General features: G+C 41.8%; 1 protein-coding gene across 1 annotated transcript in view; it reads right to left on the minus strand.

The window, feature by feature from the left end:
• LOC107582114 (canalicular multispecific organic anion transporter 1-like) overlaps positions 1-18,432 on the minus strand; it is a 58,479-nt gene that overhangs the window by 928 nt on the left and 39,119 nt on the right. The window contains exons 18-32 of the mRNA XM_016267852.1: positions 12,719-12,886; positions 11,024-11,207; positions 9,472-9,625; positions 9,165-9,264; positions 8,846-9,065; positions 8,092-8,246; positions 7,742-7,897; positions 7,386-7,585; positions 7,163-7,289; positions 6,971-7,072; positions 6,007-6,150; positions 5,719-5,877; positions 2,925-3,091; positions 607-801; positions 3-84 (exon numbers count right to left, since the gene is read on the minus strand). Of these exons, the coding sequence (XP_016123338.1) occupies positions 3-84; positions 607-801; positions 2,925-3,091; positions 5,719-5,877; positions 6,007-6,150; positions 6,971-7,072; positions 7,163-7,289; positions 7,386-7,585; positions 7,742-7,897; positions 8,092-8,246; positions 8,846-9,065; positions 9,165-9,264; positions 9,472-9,625; positions 11,024-11,207; positions 12,719-12,886 (2,313 nt within the window). The remainder of the gene's footprint in view (positions 1-2; positions 85-606; positions 802-2,924; positions 3,092-5,718; positions 5,878-6,006; positions 6,151-6,970; positions 7,073-7,162; positions 7,290-7,385; positions 7,586-7,741; positions 7,898-8,091; positions 8,247-8,845; positions 9,066-9,164; positions 9,265-9,471; positions 9,626-11,023; positions 11,208-12,718; positions 12,887-18,432) is intronic.

Below are 18,432 nucleotides of genomic sequence, written 5' to 3' on the forward strand. Positions count from 1 at the left end.
GCATAGAAATGTCCCTGTTTGTTGTTAAGCAATACACTGGGCGAATCAAACTCCACGATTTGACCAAAATCCAGGACCATTACCCTACAACAAGAGAGAAGAGAAAGGGTCAAGTACAACTTCCAGCTGTATGCCTCCATTTGTTGCGACAAAATGTGTCCTCAGTTTAGTTTTTATAAGCATAGTCCTAATTTTATTTAATTTTTACATATGCATATATTTTTCTAGGTCCTTTAGGTTGAAGGTCTTAATACAGCTCCCTAAAAAAGGTTTATGGTAGGCCAACACTGTAGAAGTGTCTTACAATAACACATTTCTAAATATTAATTTTACTGGGAATAGTTCTGAACGCTGAAACTGTGGTGTCATGATAACAGTAGTCTATGCCAACTAGGTGAGTTTTTGATTTCTTGTCACGTTGCTTTTGGTGGGCTTGCTGCGGATTTACAGACGAATGTACGAAGGCGTTTTAGGGCGAGCGTTAAATGGAGCCGCTAATGAGAATCTTATTAAATTGAATACAGTATTCCGACAACATATCTCTGCAAAGCTGCTTTGAAACAAGCTCTGTATATATGAAATGGAATGGTCTTGAAGGCTGCTCACCGTGAACTGTCTAAAATGGTGCTCAGCCTGTGTGCGATGGTAAGCACGGTACAGTGGGAAAACTCTGTGCGGAGGGTGTTCTGGATGAGATCGTCTGTCTCCAGATCCACGGCTGCGGTGGCTTCATCCAGGATCAGTATACGGGATTTCCTGAGCAAGGCCCGGGCGAGACACAGCAGCTGCCTCTGACCAACACTGTCGGAGATCCAAAAACAGGCAAACTTCAGACACTAAACATACATCTGGAAATGAAAACAATACATTAGCACTAAACTCTATATCCTCTATTAAAGGATTAGCTGTAGCTGACTCTCATTATTATAGTACTATGACCAGGGGCGCCTTAAAGGGCTGGTTCACTGTTTTTTTCTAGGCTTGATTGTGTTTATGGGGTGCAGTCTAACATGTGTTAAAAAACACATTATTTTTCATATAATTTTCCTTTATTCCACACCGCTCTGTCCCGTCTCTGAGAAACGCGCTTTTAATATACGGTTTTATCCTGATTAAAGCTTTAATACAGTACGACAACTGCACGCGGGTCCATGTTTAACGCTTCTCATAGCTATGTGAAAATAAGTATATAAATGGAACAGTTCATTGTTGAAGCTGAGCTGAATGAGAGAGAGAGAGAGAGAGAGATGCAGAGAGAGATGCAGAGAGAGAGAGAGAGAGAGCGAGAGATGCAGAGCGTGTGCAGAGCAGGGAACGCGAGGAATAGTATTAAGAACCAAGTATTGCTTTAGAACATTGATTTTGAAACTTGTGAATACATTAGAATCGTTAGAAGACAGAATCGTGATACATATATGAATAGATTTTTACGTGCACCTCTAGTTTTCTCTTCCTCGTCTCTAAAGCAGCGCAGCATGGCCCCGCCCCCTTTGCTGCCTTTTCCCAGGGGCGGGGTTTATCTGGGTTTGTGATGTCACGAACCCGGGAAGTAACTCGTTGTAGTCCCTACCAGCTATTTTTGTAGGCATTAAACTGCCAGAATTTTGAAAAAGACGATAACTCCGTTTGCATTTAACTTTCAGCTTCGTAACTTTGCAGATATTGTTTATGCTCAAACAGCAACATTATACACAAACTAACATTAAAAAATGTAAACGGCAATGAATCACGCCTTTAAGATAACCAAAGGCCCCTGGGCTACAGCATTACAGTAGACCCCCCAACCTCAGAAAAACTATTTTTTTCTTCCTTTTTTAAGCTTCCTAACAATAATTTGTCAAATTTCATTTTTTTGTCTTTTTAATATGCCCGTTAACATTCACAACACTGTTCTGCGTAAAATGTGAATATAAGCGAATATGCAAATTCACTCTTTGCCACAAGGTGGCGCTTGTGGATCAGCAGGATTATATAGCTGTTACATAAAGTAAACACAACGTTATTACAGGCATTATACGGAAGTAATATGAAAGGAAAAATGCCATCAAAACTTTCCTGGCTGAAATGTGAGTTTACAGGTATGATTTAAACACCATAAATCACACAAAATATTAGTAGACTAGTAGAGCAAAACACACAGCATGTTGACATAATGTGGGTTATTTGGTGATAGCTAACTGCGTTTTTATTTTGAAACATGACGTGCTCACGTTTAGTTGGTTAAATCACAGCTGTATAAAGTTGATAAATGATCAAATTTAAGCAACAGGACCATTCCTATTTTTCCATCCCCGGTTTTAGAATGGAGACATTGAGACCCGGATTTAAAATTGACACTATTTATGGAACACAGATTACATCCAAGCAAGTTACTGAACTCTCACTCCGGTCCGGTTCCTTTCACACAGCAGTGTTGTGTTTCTGTTAATCTGCATGTTGACATAAAGATACTCTCGTGCTGTGGTTATTCACTAGCGAATGCATTGTACATTCCGCTTACAGTATATCGATGGAACACGTGGAACATACCAACTATACAAACTGTGTGGGGGGAACCTAAACTGAGCCATTCACTATATAGGCTACTACAACCAGGGCATCGCTAAAAATTAGTGTGTGAGTTTGTTTACAGAACGCTGTTTTCACTGCTGCAAACTCCCATATAAATAATTCTTCAAAAAAGATAATTTCCCTGCAGCCAGTGGGCCCCCTTTCCAATGTAGGCCCCTGGGCTTCAGCCCGTGCATTAATGCTCCCTTGTCTATGACTGCTAAAATCTGAACAAACTGAAACCGAACTATTAATATTACAGTTAATCAGTGAAATTTTGATGCACCCTAAGATGCACTAATATGTATTATGTGCATTCACAGCACATTTGTTTAATGCATACGAACATGTTCATGTTTCTACAGCTCACAAACCTCAAATTCTCTCCACCCTCTGAGACCTCGTGTTGAAGTCCTGTTGGCAAACCCCTGACATAATCTTTGAGATGAGCCAGCTCCAGAACCGTCCATATCTCCTCATCACTAGACTTCTCGAAAGGGTCCAGGTTCATCCGCAGAGTTCCAGAGAAGAGTACTGGGTCCTGTTATAAATCATTTGTTTATTCATTTTCAGCATTGCAGGGCACTCTCAGATATACGTTCCATTAAAGGGGTCCTATTATGCTCTTTTACGAAGTCTTTATATGGTTTCTGGGGTGTACACTAATAGGCTTCATGCTTGATTGTTAAAAAAAAAACATTATTTTCACATATTTTACATAACGGAGTGTCTATTTATACTAAGTGCAAATAGCAATTACACTAGCTCCGCCCACCACCGTGTGGTACTTTGTGGTATTACTTTTTGATACAATCGTTCCGATGCCAAACTCGTTCTTCTCCCTTTTATATAATCACATATTACATTAAGAAGGTGTTTATTTTCAACAAAAATGAAGGAAATAATCGAAAAGTGGAAAATAACGTGCCGTTTATTGGTTAGGGTTAGGGCAGATGTAGGGTGGGCTTTATTTTACCAATTAGCAGGATCCATTTAATAATTTTAATAAAAATATAATTTACACTCAATAATACACTATTTCATAGTGTTTTAAAACATGCTACAATACTGAGGTGCAGATATCTGCCACTATTTGCACTAAGTAGTATAAATAGCATCTAACTATTATTACTGCAAATAAAATACTCGTATTTTTACATTGTGTAAAATAAATAGAATTTATCACTATTTGCACTTAGTGCTCGCTACAAATACTGCTATTTTCACTTAATGTAAATAGAATCTATTGCTAAGAAAACACACTTAGCTCTACACTTTGTGTAAATAGCCACCGCCCATAATTGCAGCACCTTCTCTCTTTCCACTCCCGGTGCATTCCAAAAGGGATATATCGCCCTCCGAAGGGCACTTCGGAGTGAAAACAATCATGGCCGCCATATTGAAGGCTTGTTCCAAAACGAAGTGCTCAAAACTGGCCACTTTAAAGGGCCCTTCGGAATGAAGGATTTCGAAGGGTACAACTTATGGACACTTCGGGCTCCCATGATCCTTTGCGCAGATTCTTTGCATAATGACGGCACATCATGATGACGAAGAAGGGAACTTCAAGGAACAGTTGTTTGGTTCCCTACACCCTTCAACCCTTTGAAGCTCTCACTCCGGAGGGTAAACCCTTTGAAGGGATTAGGGCATAGGGATGAGCTCTTCCGAATAGAACACAGGGTCCGTCTCAAACACCCCACTGTCTCAAATAGTTCCTGTTTCGATGAAGCTCCTCCTTCCGAAATACGAAATGTGCTCTGATTGGTTAGCTGACTCAGTGCGTTGTGATTGGCCAACTGCTTAGAGCTTTTCTAGAAATGTCACAGCCCTTACCATAACTGCGACATGGTGAAAATACTACAGCAGCTCTTCTTCGTTTTCTCAAGCTCGGCTCAGCCAGGCCTTGCCCTCTGTTTTCCATATTATGTGGACGCAAATTATTTAAATAAGTTACTTTGTGATGTCACAATATCGGTGTAGTCCAAACAAGCCATTTGTTAGTTCCTGAAAAGTGTTTTCTGTTAAAGAGAATACCTCCCTCTGGAGTGAACTTTGAGCTTTGTAACGTTGCAGATCTTTTTTATGCAACATTTACACACTAACTAAACTTAAAATAAAAAAGCACAATAGGACCCCTTTAAATGTATTTGTATGATGTTTAGCATGTTTGTTTCTATCAGTGTGTATAGATTACAAACAAAAACATAGCACTTTCTTAATTCAGCATTACAGAGCACACCTTGTTACCGAAAGCTCAAAGCATTCCCTTCCTCACCCCAGCTCACACATGGACGCTTATTTCAATTAAATCCCAGCAGTGTCCAATAAACAGGCCTCTCTGGGGTAAATTATTAAATTGTGTGTTTGCCAGCTGTCTCCTACCACACAGTACAAATCACGCAAGCAGATTGCCTCCTCGGAACAAACTGTACCTTTAGGGATACAACAGCTTGTCACTCAGACAGTACCTTTAAAGGGCCATCTTTGTACCTTATATGTACTAATATGTTCTGTTAAGGGCAGGAGTGGGCAACTCAGGCCTTTAAGACAAGGGTCTCCAAACCTGTTCCTGGAAGGCCACAGTCCTGCAGAGTTTAACTCCAGCCCTTATCAAACACACTTGAACCAGCTAATCAAAGTCTTCAGGATTACTAGAAAACTACAAGCTGGTGAGTTTGATCCAGGTTGAAACTAAACTCTGCAGGACAGTGCACCCTGAGCGCCAGGGTGCACTGTCCTGCCCAACCGCAGTTCAGGGGTAAGAAACAAAGTAGTATTACCCCACAGACAAGCTGTTCCTGAAGTGAGTGCAGTTGAAGTAAACCTATACCACAATGTCAAATTGAGGGAATTACTACACTGAGGATCACTACAGATTGAGGTAATGAAGTCCACAAAGGAAGAAAACATTTGGGCTCTGCATATAACCATTTTTATAACAACTGAGACAATGTTTTTTTTTAACCTGTGGTGAATGTATGGTATGGTCTTTGTAGTTTATTCTATGGTCTCATAACACTGTCACTGTTTTAACATTGTAATGTAAATTACAAGTCTACTCACCCACACACACAAAAAAATAAATGTTTTCATTTAGGCCTATCAAAAACTGTGCTACTTGGCAAATTTAGCTGAATGTGAATGTATCTCGTGTTCTCCAAGCACCTGTGGAATGATGGTAAGTCTGCTCCTGAGATCATGAAGCCCCAGGGTGGAGATGTCAATACCATCGATGAGGATTCGACCTTCACTAGCTTCAATAATCCGAAACAAACAGTTGGTCAGACTGGATTTGCCTGCACCAGTTCGACCAACAATGCCAATCTGAGTAAAATCGGGGGGGAAAACACAAACAAATTTATTCAAGTGGCTTTTTCAATATTTAAAATTTAAGGGGGTCTGAATACTTTCCGTACCCACTGTATATACTAGAAATCTGGTATGTCTCCTCACCTTCTCAGTGCTTGCAATGTCACATGTGATTCCATGGAGAATGAGCTCCAGTTCAGGCCGGTATCGAACTTTATAGTTATCAAAACGAATATTCCCAGCAGTGGGCCAGTCATCTGGAGGACGATTACTGGTGATCCATGGAGCCTGGTGACACAAATATTCTCATTTAAATGACAGAATTAAGAAAATAAACAAATGTTTTTTTTCCAATTCCATTTATCACTGGGAAACCACCGGATTTCACATGGATCTATTCAAATATGGTAAAACTGGTGAAGTATATTTACACTTGCCTGGAAATTCCTGTTACTGGAGGGCTACTGTCCTACAGAGTTTAGCTCCAACTTTAATTAAACACACCTGAACCAGCTAATCAAGGTCTTCAGACTCACTAGAACAGATGTGTCCAATCCTACGCCTGGTGGGCCAGTGTTTATCGCCAACTTGCCTCAGCACACCTGCCTGGAACTTTCTAGCTATTCAGCTGTCAGGTGTGTTTAACTGGTGTTGGAGCTGTTCTCTGCAGTATATCGGCCCTCCAGGAGCAGGATTGGACATTGCTGCACTAAAAACCTCCAGGCAAGTCTGTTGGTAGTTGGAGCTAAACTCTGCAGAATGTTCAGCCTTTAGGTGCAGGACTGGACACCCCTACCTTCCAGGTGTCAAATTTATTAAGTATGATTTACTCATTCTCAATGACTTAATGCTCTTTCAGGTGACTTGTCTACCTTCACAATAATGATGGAAATATGGTCATGCAATTTTAGTAAAGACTTCAAACAATCATTCTTGTAAAGTTGCTCGTGCTACTCTTGAGATTTTAAAATTTAAGCCATCAATAATTAGTGATGGAGTGCGTTTCTATCAAGCCTGCTGCAGTTTTAGGCTAGTTTATAGTAAATAATTTAATAAAGTCAGTCAAATTAAGTAAATGGTTTTTAGTAGATTAATCCAAAAATCACACCTCATTTTTGATCTCTGCGTACTCCCTCACTCTTTCCACAGCAACAATGTTGGTCTCCAATTCTGATGTCATTCTCACAAGCCAGTTCAAAATTTGAGTCATCTAATAAGAACATGAGTAGTGGCACACAGTGTTACTGAGCACACTTAAGGTTATTTGACTATCACAAGTACCTCAAAATCAAAAACTTACGCTTAAGGCGTATGAGATGGACAGTCCAACCAATCCACTATTCAAAGAGTCACGAGAGATCACAGCAAACAAAGCTGCGAAAAACACCACCAGATTCCCCAGGCATTCCAAACGCATGGCCAGCCACCTGAAACCCAACACGCAACATTAAGTGCTTATGAAAAAACAGATGTATCAGATGGAGAAAAAAAGAAGAAGCTTGATGTAGAGTACCAATGCTGACCTATTAGAAACAAACCACGGATAGACACTTTTGAGATTCTGATCAATGGTGTCCTCATTTTGCTTCAGGAAACGTTGCTGGTGCCCATATGCCCTTATCACAGAGAGGCCTGATATGGTTTCTCCAAAGTGTGAGTATATGGGTGATCGAGATACAGAGTCCAGTCGTCTGAGTTGCCTGGATGTAGGAACATAGAACCTCTAAAATACAGGAAGAAGGTTTATACAAAATAACTGGACAGCAGCAGCATAGAGATTTGAATTATTTCGCTCAAATGGATGATTCTTATTCTGTAAGAGAAATATGTTTTAGAAACCTATTGTCTATACAGAGTGCATTATTGGTAGCTGTGTTACCTGGACAAAGTAGTAGACAACAGCCATTGGTACAACAACTGCAATAAAGATTGGAGTAGCCAGACAGATAACGAACAAGGTCCCTAGAACTCCCAGAATACTGAAAATCCAGGATCTGAATGACATCGGGATCATCTCATCCACTGTAAATATATCCTAATTATAAGCCAAATTGGGGAGAAAAAAAAACATTTCAGTTTAAGAACAGGCAAAGTTAAACAATCATCCGAAACAATCTAATTTTATATAATTGCGGCTACAACTTTACAATTACAAATAGTAGATCTTTGTTTTGGCTTTCGAGTAACCGTCTTGCTCAAAATCAAGTGTTAAATCAGGCCCATCTATACCTTGGCAAAACGATTGACTATTCGTCCTGAAGGTGTGGTATCAAAGAACACCATGGGTGCTTTCAGAATATTAGACAGTAGATTTGTGTGTAGAGTCCTGGATGCAGAAATGGATCCATCAGCTATGAGTATAGTGCCAAAAAACACCAGAAAACCTGACGGGGAAAGATATAGCATTACTTAGTGACAAAGGAACATCCATGTGCTGTGTCTGCCGATATTCCCTGTGAAACAAAAGGCTGCAGGCTTTTTTTTAATTTTATTTTTTATTCAACATGCCATAAACAAATTATAACTTTTACATGTTAACTTTTGGGTTAAACATTTTATCAAACTCACAACAAATTATTAATCTTGCTCAGGATCATAAGAAATTCATATAAAACTTATTGATGGCACTCTTAAAAATAAAGGGGCTTCACAATGCCATAGAAGAATCTTTTTGGCTAAATTGTTCCATAAAGAACCTTTAACTTCTGAAGAACCTTTCTGTTTCACAAAAGGTTCTTTGTGGCGAAAGAAGGTTCTTCAGATTACAAAATGGTAAGAAAGCGATGGTTCTTTAAAGAACCTTTGACTGAATGCTTCTTTGTGGAAGCAAAAATGGTTCTTCTATGGCATGGCTTGAAGCACCTTTTGAAGCACCTTTATTTTTAAGAGTGAGCTTCTGTAAATATCGTATTCTGTAAATAGAGGTTGTCCTCTATTTCATTCTTTTTGTGAAAGTATTTCTTAAACCTATTTCTGCTCATACCTTGTGCCAATCCCAGGGCTCCGAAGACACCTATTCTCATGTCTCTAATGTGAGCTGGGTAGGTTGTGTTGAAATATTCTACAGAATCATCAGTCCAGTCACTGAGCCACAGGTTTTGACCAATGATGGCCACATTCTGGATGAAGTAGAACAGGAAACTCCAGGTGACGAAACACCAGCCCATAGACCTCATATACTGAAGATACACTGAGAATTTCACCTGGTTTATGGATCAAAAAATCATTTGCACAAAATAAGTGAGGAAAAATTTATAACAAAACATGGAATGTCAAAACTGCATTTAGATACTATTACGTACCCTTCCTGTCTCCATCGCCTCTTTCTCAATCAGTCGCTGTCCCTTTTTATCGCCAGAGTCTTTTTTGGATCGAACAGAGCTGTTTTTCCTCACTCTCACACTAAAGACAAGAAATAGAAATAATAGTCTTGGTGATTACAAAAAGGCACTCCTGCAATGAAATCACTCAAAGTGATTTTCATTCAGAACGTGCATTTCGGTATGTGAAGATCAAGAGAATACTTGCTCAGTTGGGCCAATATTCAGTTATATCTGAGAAATGTTCTTCTGACATGTTGAATATTAGTCTGTGGTGTGTCGATTTTACCTTCCATTTCGTTTGCTGTGCCGCTGGCTGTGACGCAGGCTGTTTTCTCTCTTTAGTGTGCTTGAGACAATGTCTTCAAGAGAGTCATCAGCCTGTGGTTCCAAACCCTCCGGCAGTGTGTCAATTTGCTCATAGTCTGACTCCTGAGCTGATGCTTGTTGGACAGTGAGAACAACATATAAAGTTAGTTAATGTGCGCAGTGTGCACATGTTTTGATATTAGCAGATATGCAAACATACAGTACTTCAAAACTGTAAATTTCAAGTATAGGCCTATTTATTACTGTGTAATGTTTTAGAGATCATGGGTCATGTTATATTGAAAAGAGTATGCCAAAGGTGCACGAATTGTCTACGGTTTCCAGTGAATTTTCATAGTGCTGATCCCTGAATGCTTTTTTGATCAATATTGTCCACATCCAAGGATTTTGTTACCATTTCACCTTCAGATTTGTAAATGCTTACTATGAGTGCAACTGTGTGAATTTAAGAGCTGTTTCGTTAAAAATAAACTATTATTTTTTAATAATAGTATTACACAATTATTTTCACTATTTAGTTGCAGACTGAATTGCAGCCTTCAAATTCAATTGGCTGGACACGATTATGAAAGACACACACCGCATATCAGAGCAAAAGTCAAGCCATGAAGGAACTTTTGAGAAATCAAGATGAATAAAAACACAACATGAAACACGACACCCATAGACCCCACCCAAGTAATAATAATAATAATAATTCATTACATTTATATAGTGCTTTTCTAGGCACTCAAAGCACTTGAGTCAGGGGGTTTCTCCTCATCCACCACCAGTGTGCAGCATCCACCTGGATGATGCGACGGCTGCTATAGTGCACCAGAATGCCCACCACACACCAGCTTATTGGTGGAGAGGAGACGGAGTGATGAAGCCAATCAGTAGATATGGGAATTGTTAGGAGGCCATGATGATCAGAGGCCAATGGGCAAATTTGGCCAGGATGCCAAGGTCACACCTCTACTCTTTTCAAAAGACATCCTGGGATTTTTAATGACCACAGAGAGTCAGGAACTCGGTTTAACGTCTCATCTGAAGGATGGTGCTTGTTGTCAGTATAGTGTCCCCGTCACTACACTGGGGCGTTAGGACCGACACAGACCACAGGGTGAGCACCCCCTACTGGCCTCACTAACACCTCTTCCAGCAGCAACCTAGTTTTCCCAGGAGGCCTCCCATCCAGGTACTGACCAGGCTCAGCCCTGCTTAGCTTCAGTGGGCAATCAGTCTTGGGCTACAGGGGGATATGGCTGCCGGTCTGTGTGTATTTCCTTCAGTAAAGTAAATATTTCAGTTGTGATCTGGTTGTCAGTGCATTCACAACCAGAACAGCATGAGGAAAGCAACTTGCACCAAGAAATAAAACAACCAAGAGAAAAAGAAAGAAACCCACACTTTAGCAGCTGAAGCATGTACACCTCACAAGCACCTCAATAAAGCTTTCAGAATGTGTTCAAATTTACGATGATATTCGAAACTCAGAAGCAAGTGCAAATGTTGGATGAGAGACAAACCTTTTCTGGCATCAGCGTTGTTGCTTTCGTCTTTGCCATACGTTTCCAGGAATTCAGAGAAAGCTCCTTTACTGGCTCGAAGACCGTCGTATGATCCTACCTCGGACACCACCCCATTTACCAATACAATGATCTCATCTACATATGGCAAGAAGCTGATCCCATGTGTTACCAGGATACGAGTCTACAGAGAAAGAGAAGGGGACAAAACAGAGCAATGTATTTGATTTAAAGGGGTCATATGATGCGATTTCAATTTTTCCTTTCTCTTTGGAGTGTTACAAGCTCTTGGTGCATAAAGAAGATCTGTAAAGTTGCAAAGACTAATGTCTCAAATCCAAAGAGATATTCTTTATAAAAGTTAAGAGTCAGCCACACCTACCTAAAACGGCTCGTTCTAACACGCCCCCACATGTCTACGTCACTATGTGGGAAGATTTGCATAACGCCGCCCAAATGTTCACTCAAAGAAAGAAGGCGTAACTTTTATTCTGGCTGTAGTATTGTTGCCGCCGCCGCCATGTCATGAAGGCGCTGCGTTTAGTTGTGAAAGCGAAACTACTTTGTTTGGCCTTCCAAAAGAGGACGATATCTGCTTCGTCATGCCTGGAGCTGATCCGTGCTGGTTGCTGAGGAAATACAACAACTTTGTGCTGTGGATCGCCAGATCAGCTTTCACTGTGGACGAAGCGGAGTCCAGCCCGGGGTCGTCACATGTGGTTGCCGCAAGCCCGCCGCCTCTGCTCACTCAAGGCCGCGGTGTGTGACGCTGTTTCTCGTTGTGAAAGCAAAACTATTTTGTTTGGCCTTCCAAAAATGGACACAACTAGAAATCAGTGGTTAAGTTGTATTTACAACACTGTTCTAGAGCACTTCAACCCAAATATTCAGATGTGTGCAGCACATTTTATGGAGGACTGTTTACTGATCCTGGTAGAGTAGACTACAATGCCGGCTGTTCTGACTCACGGACTGTAAGTACGTTATTTATATTTAAAGAGTTTTTATAGTTTATATTTTTTTATATTTAAAGTGAGTTTTTTTGGGCAGTGTAGAGTAGGGCTTGTTGTTTGACATTCTTCTGATCACAAATGCAGACATGGTTTTATGTTTACACGGCGCGATGCAACGCAACACGTAAAAAGACAGTATAAGTCATTATAATCCTTAATTATGTTCCCACTGGATGCAACGAATGCCTCGTTTATAATGGGTTTTCATGTTTGTGAATCATCGCTCTGGCCTGACATCACAATATGGTAGGGGCATAACATTTCCGTCACACGCTTGAGGTATTCAGCCAATCATAACACACTGCTTGCTTTTCAGACCGATGAGCTTTGTAAAAATCGACGCGTTTCAGAAAGGCGGGGCATAGAGGAGAAACAATAATGTACAGTATGTGGAAAATAATGTGTTTTTTTAACCTTAAACCGCATAAACACATTTCATTACACCAAATACACAAAATAATGTTCTTTTTAGCAACATCATTTGATCCCTTTAATATTAAATGATTACAGAAAAGCAGAGCTGGAATTTATGGGGAAGCAGAAAATACTCTTTACTTAGCAACATAATAATAAATAAATGTGAAATGCAGAAATGTGAAATGCAGAAATGTGAAATGAGCCTAAAATTGGTAACAATTTTAAGCGTTTTAGTGTAGAAAGAATGTTGCCTTTAGTCTCCTACCTTGTCTTTGAGCAGTCCTTTGGGTCCAATCACCCTCTCAAACAGATGTTTTCCCACATGTGAGTCTACAGCAGACAGTGGGTCATCTAGAAGGTACACGTCTGCAGAACTGTAGACCGCCCTGGCTAGACTCACCCGCTGTTTCTGTCCCCCGCTCAGATTTATGCCCTGTGGTACAGCATATGAAAAATGAAAGATTCAATAAGCAGTGATTCCCAACCCTGTTCCTGCAGGCACACTAGCACTACATACTCCTGAATGGTTTCTAATCAAATAATTGAACCCATTACTCAAAGATCTGAAACAGATGAGTCAGATAAGAGACATGTGAAATGTGTACCACTGCCGTTCCTCCAGGAACAGGGTTGAGAGAAACACTATCTAGAATGCAGGGCTACTGTCACGGTTTATGAGTTCACTGACTCGTTCTCGCTTTCTCTCTGTGTGTGTGTGTGTGGGTGTGTCTGTGATTGCTGCTGACTGGTTGATCAGCGCCAGCTGTAGCTCATCAGCTCAGCTATTTAAAACCTCTGCTATCTGTCCTGTGTTGTCAGATAGTTTGGTGTTCCCGGTTGTGTTCATGGTCCCTGTTTCTGTTTCTGTTTCTGTTTCTGTTTCGTCATCTTCATCTTCATCTTCATCTACATTTGCTACTGAATCCTCCTTTGTATTCATGACGGAACGATCTGACCCTTCAATGGATTCAGCGAATGCATCGGATCTACGGAACTTTTTGTCCAACAACAACGCACGCATGGATCATCAGGAGGAACAGATGTTAGCAACCGGTCGAGCCGTGCAAACCTTGGTAGCGCAGGTGTCCGAGCTCACAACCCAATTTCAACAACTGAGATCGCCCACTGCGCCGCCCCCGCCGCCAGTTCTTCCCACTTCTAGAAACATCAGACATCAACACGAGCTATGTCTACTCACACCAGAAGCATATGCTGGTGAGCCCAATCTTTGTAGAGCATTTTTAACTACCGTATTGACCCGAATATAAGACAATGTTTTTTTTTCTTGGAAATACATCTGAAAAAACGCGGTCGTCTTATATTCAGGGTCTAGACTTTGACATGTCAATAATAGACCCACAACAATAGGTGGCGCCAAATACGCATAAAACCAGTGTGCCATGAAATACGTAATGTAATGCGTGTTGTAAAGATTGTGAGTAAAAACAAAAGAATAAGAAAAGCTTTCAGCTGCATGAGTCGTGACTGTTACGTTAGCCTGATGGGACCAAACTCCCTTTGTGATTTTAAAACGTAAGACAGTACCCAGATTTGAAGACTACAGTAAGATTTAACTTCTACTGTTAATAAGATTTTGGTAGGCTAATATTAGATGGATAGCCTAAATATCCTAATTCATGTTTTTTTTATTTAATTTTTTTATGGTATATCAAAAAGTGCATATTTTTTTAAATGTGATTGTTGGTACATTTGACCAGTTTTTATACTTTGTAATGAAATTAACTAATTTGTACTAAGTCGTTAATTCTATAAGGGAACTAATCATTAATTTTATTTCTAGCTCAGAATTTTCAGATTCAAGTCCTTTCAAAACCTGAGTCAACCTGATTAAAACCGAATTCAAATCTGATAGTTTACACTTTAAATCAAGGGTCGTCCAGCGAGCCGGTTATTCTTAGTATATTTTAACAACTTGAATCTTTGTATTTCCCTGGCCACGGTCAATACAATTATTATAAGTAAGCTATTATGGTAATTATTATTATTAGTAAGCTACGAGCTAGGTAGCAAGAGATCTTTGGCAAAAGTTTTAACCTTAAAATTATGACACCAAACAATGATTCTTTATAAATGAAACATGAATTTTATTGGCTATTCTATATTACAACAAAACTAAGCTAAAACACACATACACGCAAACATACAGTTTCTTTAGAATGAGAGTTGACGGGGTTGCATGAAGTTTCAAAGTTCTAACTCGTTTTCACAAGTGATTTAAATTCACCTGAGAGAATTCACCAAGCAGAGAACTTTAGCTTATGTTTACTGCTTAAATTAGCTCGACACCAGTTCAGCAGAGATAAGATTTTGTTCGTTTACTTGCGTTTGGGTGCGTTTCCTTGTTTGGCTGCTTGAGGAACCCCGGAGCTTTCGGATTGGTCGCTGAGGTGACGTTTGGATGACGTCCTTTTGGGAGACCCCTCGTTGGATTGGTTGGTCTCTTGATGACGCCAGAAGGTTGAGCAGTTTTGCTATAGTCTGAGTTTGCAAGACTCCCGAGTTCTTTGAAGATCGCAAAGTTTCACTGAAGTGTTTGAGTTTTAGGGTTGCATGAAGTTTCAAAGTTCTAACTCGTTTTCACAAGTGATTTAAATTCACCTGAGAGAATTCACCAAGCAGAGAACTTTAGCTTATGTTTACTGCTTAAATTAGCTCGACACCAGTTCAGCAGAGATAAGATTTTGTTCGTTTACTTGCGTTTGGGTGCGTTTCCTTGTTTGGCTGCTTGAGGAACCCCGGAGCTTTCGGATTGGTCGCTGAGGTGACGTTTGGATGACGTCCTTTTGGGAGACCCCTCGTTGGATTGGTTGGTCTCTTGATGACGCCAGAAGGTTGAGCAGTTTTGCTATAGTCTGAGTTTGCAAGACTCCCGAGTTCTTTGAAGATCGCAAAGTTTCACTGAAGTGTTTGAGTTTTAGATGACCGATCGCTTTGATGGTAAGCGTGTGAGCACAAGTTTGTGGAGATTAGTGGTCGTGCGATGTCAGCATAGTTTTCAATGAACTGTCGTGAGTAATTGCACACTCCCAGAAAGCTTCTTGGCTCAGAAATGTTAGTGGGTGTCTTTTATGTTTTGGATTGCTTGGGTGAGACTGGACTGTGGTTCAATACTGTTTCGTCCGACAAGCAGGCCAACATAGTTCACTTTGGTTTTGCACCATTGTCCTTTGTGGAGGGCGATCTTTGCTCCTGCTGTTGTCAGCTGGTTCAGGACATGATCGATTTCTTTGAGGTGGTCTGCCACATTTGAGCTTTTCAAAAGCACATCATCCACATAAACCAGGTTGCCTCTGGTTCTGGCATCAGGGCATGCTTTGTTCAGGAAGATGTTGAATTCAGCTGGTGAGTTGGCATAGCCAAAGGGACACCGTGTTAAGGTGTATTGTCGATTGGCAAAGGTGAATGCCAGCTTGTGTTGGTCATCAGGGTGGACGGGGATTGTCCAAAATCCCGAGGCGACGTCCATTGTGGAAAGGATTGTTGAACCTTTGATTTTGGGAATCTCTTGGTCCAGCTGAGTCATCGGCCATCATGACAAGGGTACTTGCTGGTTCAACTTGCGGTAGTCGATAGTGGGCCGCCATTTGCCGTTGGGTTTCATGACTGGCCATATCGGAGCAGAGTATGTGCTGTTACAGGTCCGGATGACCCCCTTTTCCAGCATGGAGTCAACAATTTCTTGCACTGGCTCATATGACGCTATTGGAATCTTGTACTGTCGCACAAATGTGGGTGGTGCATTTGGGCTTGTCGGGATGCGCACACTGTGGATATTGGTCAGTCCACAGTCCAGGGAGTCCTTTGCGAAGAAGTCCTTGCATTTGTACAGAACCTCTTTGAGTCCTTGGCGGTCTGCTTCCTTGTGGAGGGCATCAACCTCACTCAGGATCTGTTGGATTTTGGGAATGTTGATGTCTTTGGCTGTACAGTTGTTGAACAATACGTACACAGCACGAGATGACACTTCAGTGAGAGGTGTGGCTTCCAAGGTCAGTCCTAGTCTTAGGCAGGTCCTGGAATGTTGGAAGAAGCCTAGCTTACTGTCGAGAGAGTGGCCAGGTCTCATGTTGAGGCAGATGCTGGCACTCTTGCTGTAGGCAGGTATTGTGGCTTCTTGTTCATTAATCATGGTGCATGCATCTGGCATTGTTTGACCAGATCGAAGGTTCTTGAGGTTGACTGCAGTGGTCAGTTGGTGCGACAGGGGAGCCCATATGACGTCGTTCACGATGTCCACACAGGCATTGAGCCGGACCATGATGTCTGCTCCAATGCAGATGTCATGAGGTAGGTTGGGGACAACGAGGAAGTAGTGGCTCAGGTGTCTGTTGTTCCATCGTATATCCACAGCGCAGATGATCTTGGAGGTAGCCATGGTTGTCGACCAGGGACTGAGAGGGAAGCGGCTGTGTCTTGAGACATGTGGGAGGCTCTGCTGTCTTTGTTTCAATGCTCTGAATAGCTTCAGGCTGATAGCCGAGTTCTCCGCCCACAGGGCTAATGTTGCATCAGACACTGAGGTGTCGTGGACATTTATGGCAGTCATGATTCGAAGGGGGCCTGAGTCTGAGTCAATGAGCAGAGGAAAGGGTCCAGGTTCTTGCTGCTTGTAGTTGAGCTTGGCCCTGGCCCTGGCTTTGACATTGTATCATCAGTCAATGAGTTGGCGGCGGTGTCTGTGGTTTGACACTGCGACTCGTTGGAGTCTACTGACTGGAAGTGTAGAGGCTCGCGGACTTGCGTCCATATCTTTAGTTGCTTGAAGTCAACTAAGGATTCAAAGCGATTAAGCAGGTCTTTTCCAATGAGAAGTGGATACGTGTTAAGTGGAGAGACGTATACCGGGTGAACAAGGTCCATTGGTGAATTGGGCCATGTGTTTTAGTTGTAGGCCCGTGTGGGAGTATGCTTGAAGGTTCAGCTCGCACCTTTGAAGTTTGAGGGTGCTATTAGACCTCTTTGTTGACTGTTAGTCAGGCTGACTCTGGTTTCTCTTTCTTTTCCCACTTCCGGTCCTCCTCCTTTCGGTGGAAGAACTCTTTCATCATCATTTTCATTAGCTCTTGTGAGTCGAAACACGGTGATGTGTTTTGTTCTGGTGTGGATTCAGTTTGAGCTTGGTCAGCTTGGAATCTTTGCGAGTTCCTTCGTTGATTCCTTGGACTGGTGGCTCCAGGGTGTGTCTGTCGTTTTCACTTGGAGGTTCCGTTGGATTCCCATGAACCTTTTCCTCTTGAGTTTCCAAATGAGTTGGGCTGATTCCACGATCTGTCCCATTGATTCTCACGAGGTCTGGATTGGTCCCAATATTTTTTCCAGTGACGTCCAGGTGAGTGCTGTCGTCCACGCGGTCCATCCCAGCGGTTGTTCCTCTGTTTAGGTCGGGTACCAGCATGGGAGTCTCGTTCTCTGTTGGACGAGGGGGTGTTCCACTCTCTGTGGGGCGGCTTGGCATGGTCTTGATGTTGGGCGCCCTCTAGAGCCAGACCTTGACTTTGAGTGTTGAAGTCAAGAACTGCTGGGGTTTTGGCGCACTTTTCTGAGGCCATCTTCTGTTTGCCATAGGCTTTTTGTGCCAAGTCTCACAACTGTTGAGCATTCATTGTTCGCGGACATGCGAGAACGCCAAGATGGGGGCTTACTCCAGGATGGAGGTTTCTCAGGAAGAGAGTTTTGAAGTTTAAATCATCTTCCATGGTCGGTTTGTTGCGAGTTCCGAAGTATGCTCGTCTGAGTCGGCTGTAGTAGGCTTGAGGAGATTCATGACGTCCTTGTCTCCAGGGCAGCCACTAGTCCTTGTTCTGACTCCGGGTCGGCGAATTCTTTAATGAGGCCCTCTCGGAGGAGGTGGTAGTCAGCCTTTGTGTGAGCAGGCTGCCTGTCCAGGAAACTATGCACGTCAGGGCTGGCCGTTGTTCAGAGCAAATAGAGTCTATCTTTGTCCGTGACATTGGGTCT

The sequence above is a fragment of the Sinocyclocheilus grahami genome, unplaced genomic scaffold (assembly GCF_001515645.1).
Source record: "Sinocyclocheilus grahami isolate Dianchi unplaced genomic scaffold, SAMN03320097.WGS_v1.1 scaffold40.1, whole genome shotgun sequence".
Lineage (NCBI taxonomy): Eukaryota > Metazoa > Chordata > Actinopteri > Cypriniformes > Cyprinidae > Sinocyclocheilus > Sinocyclocheilus grahami.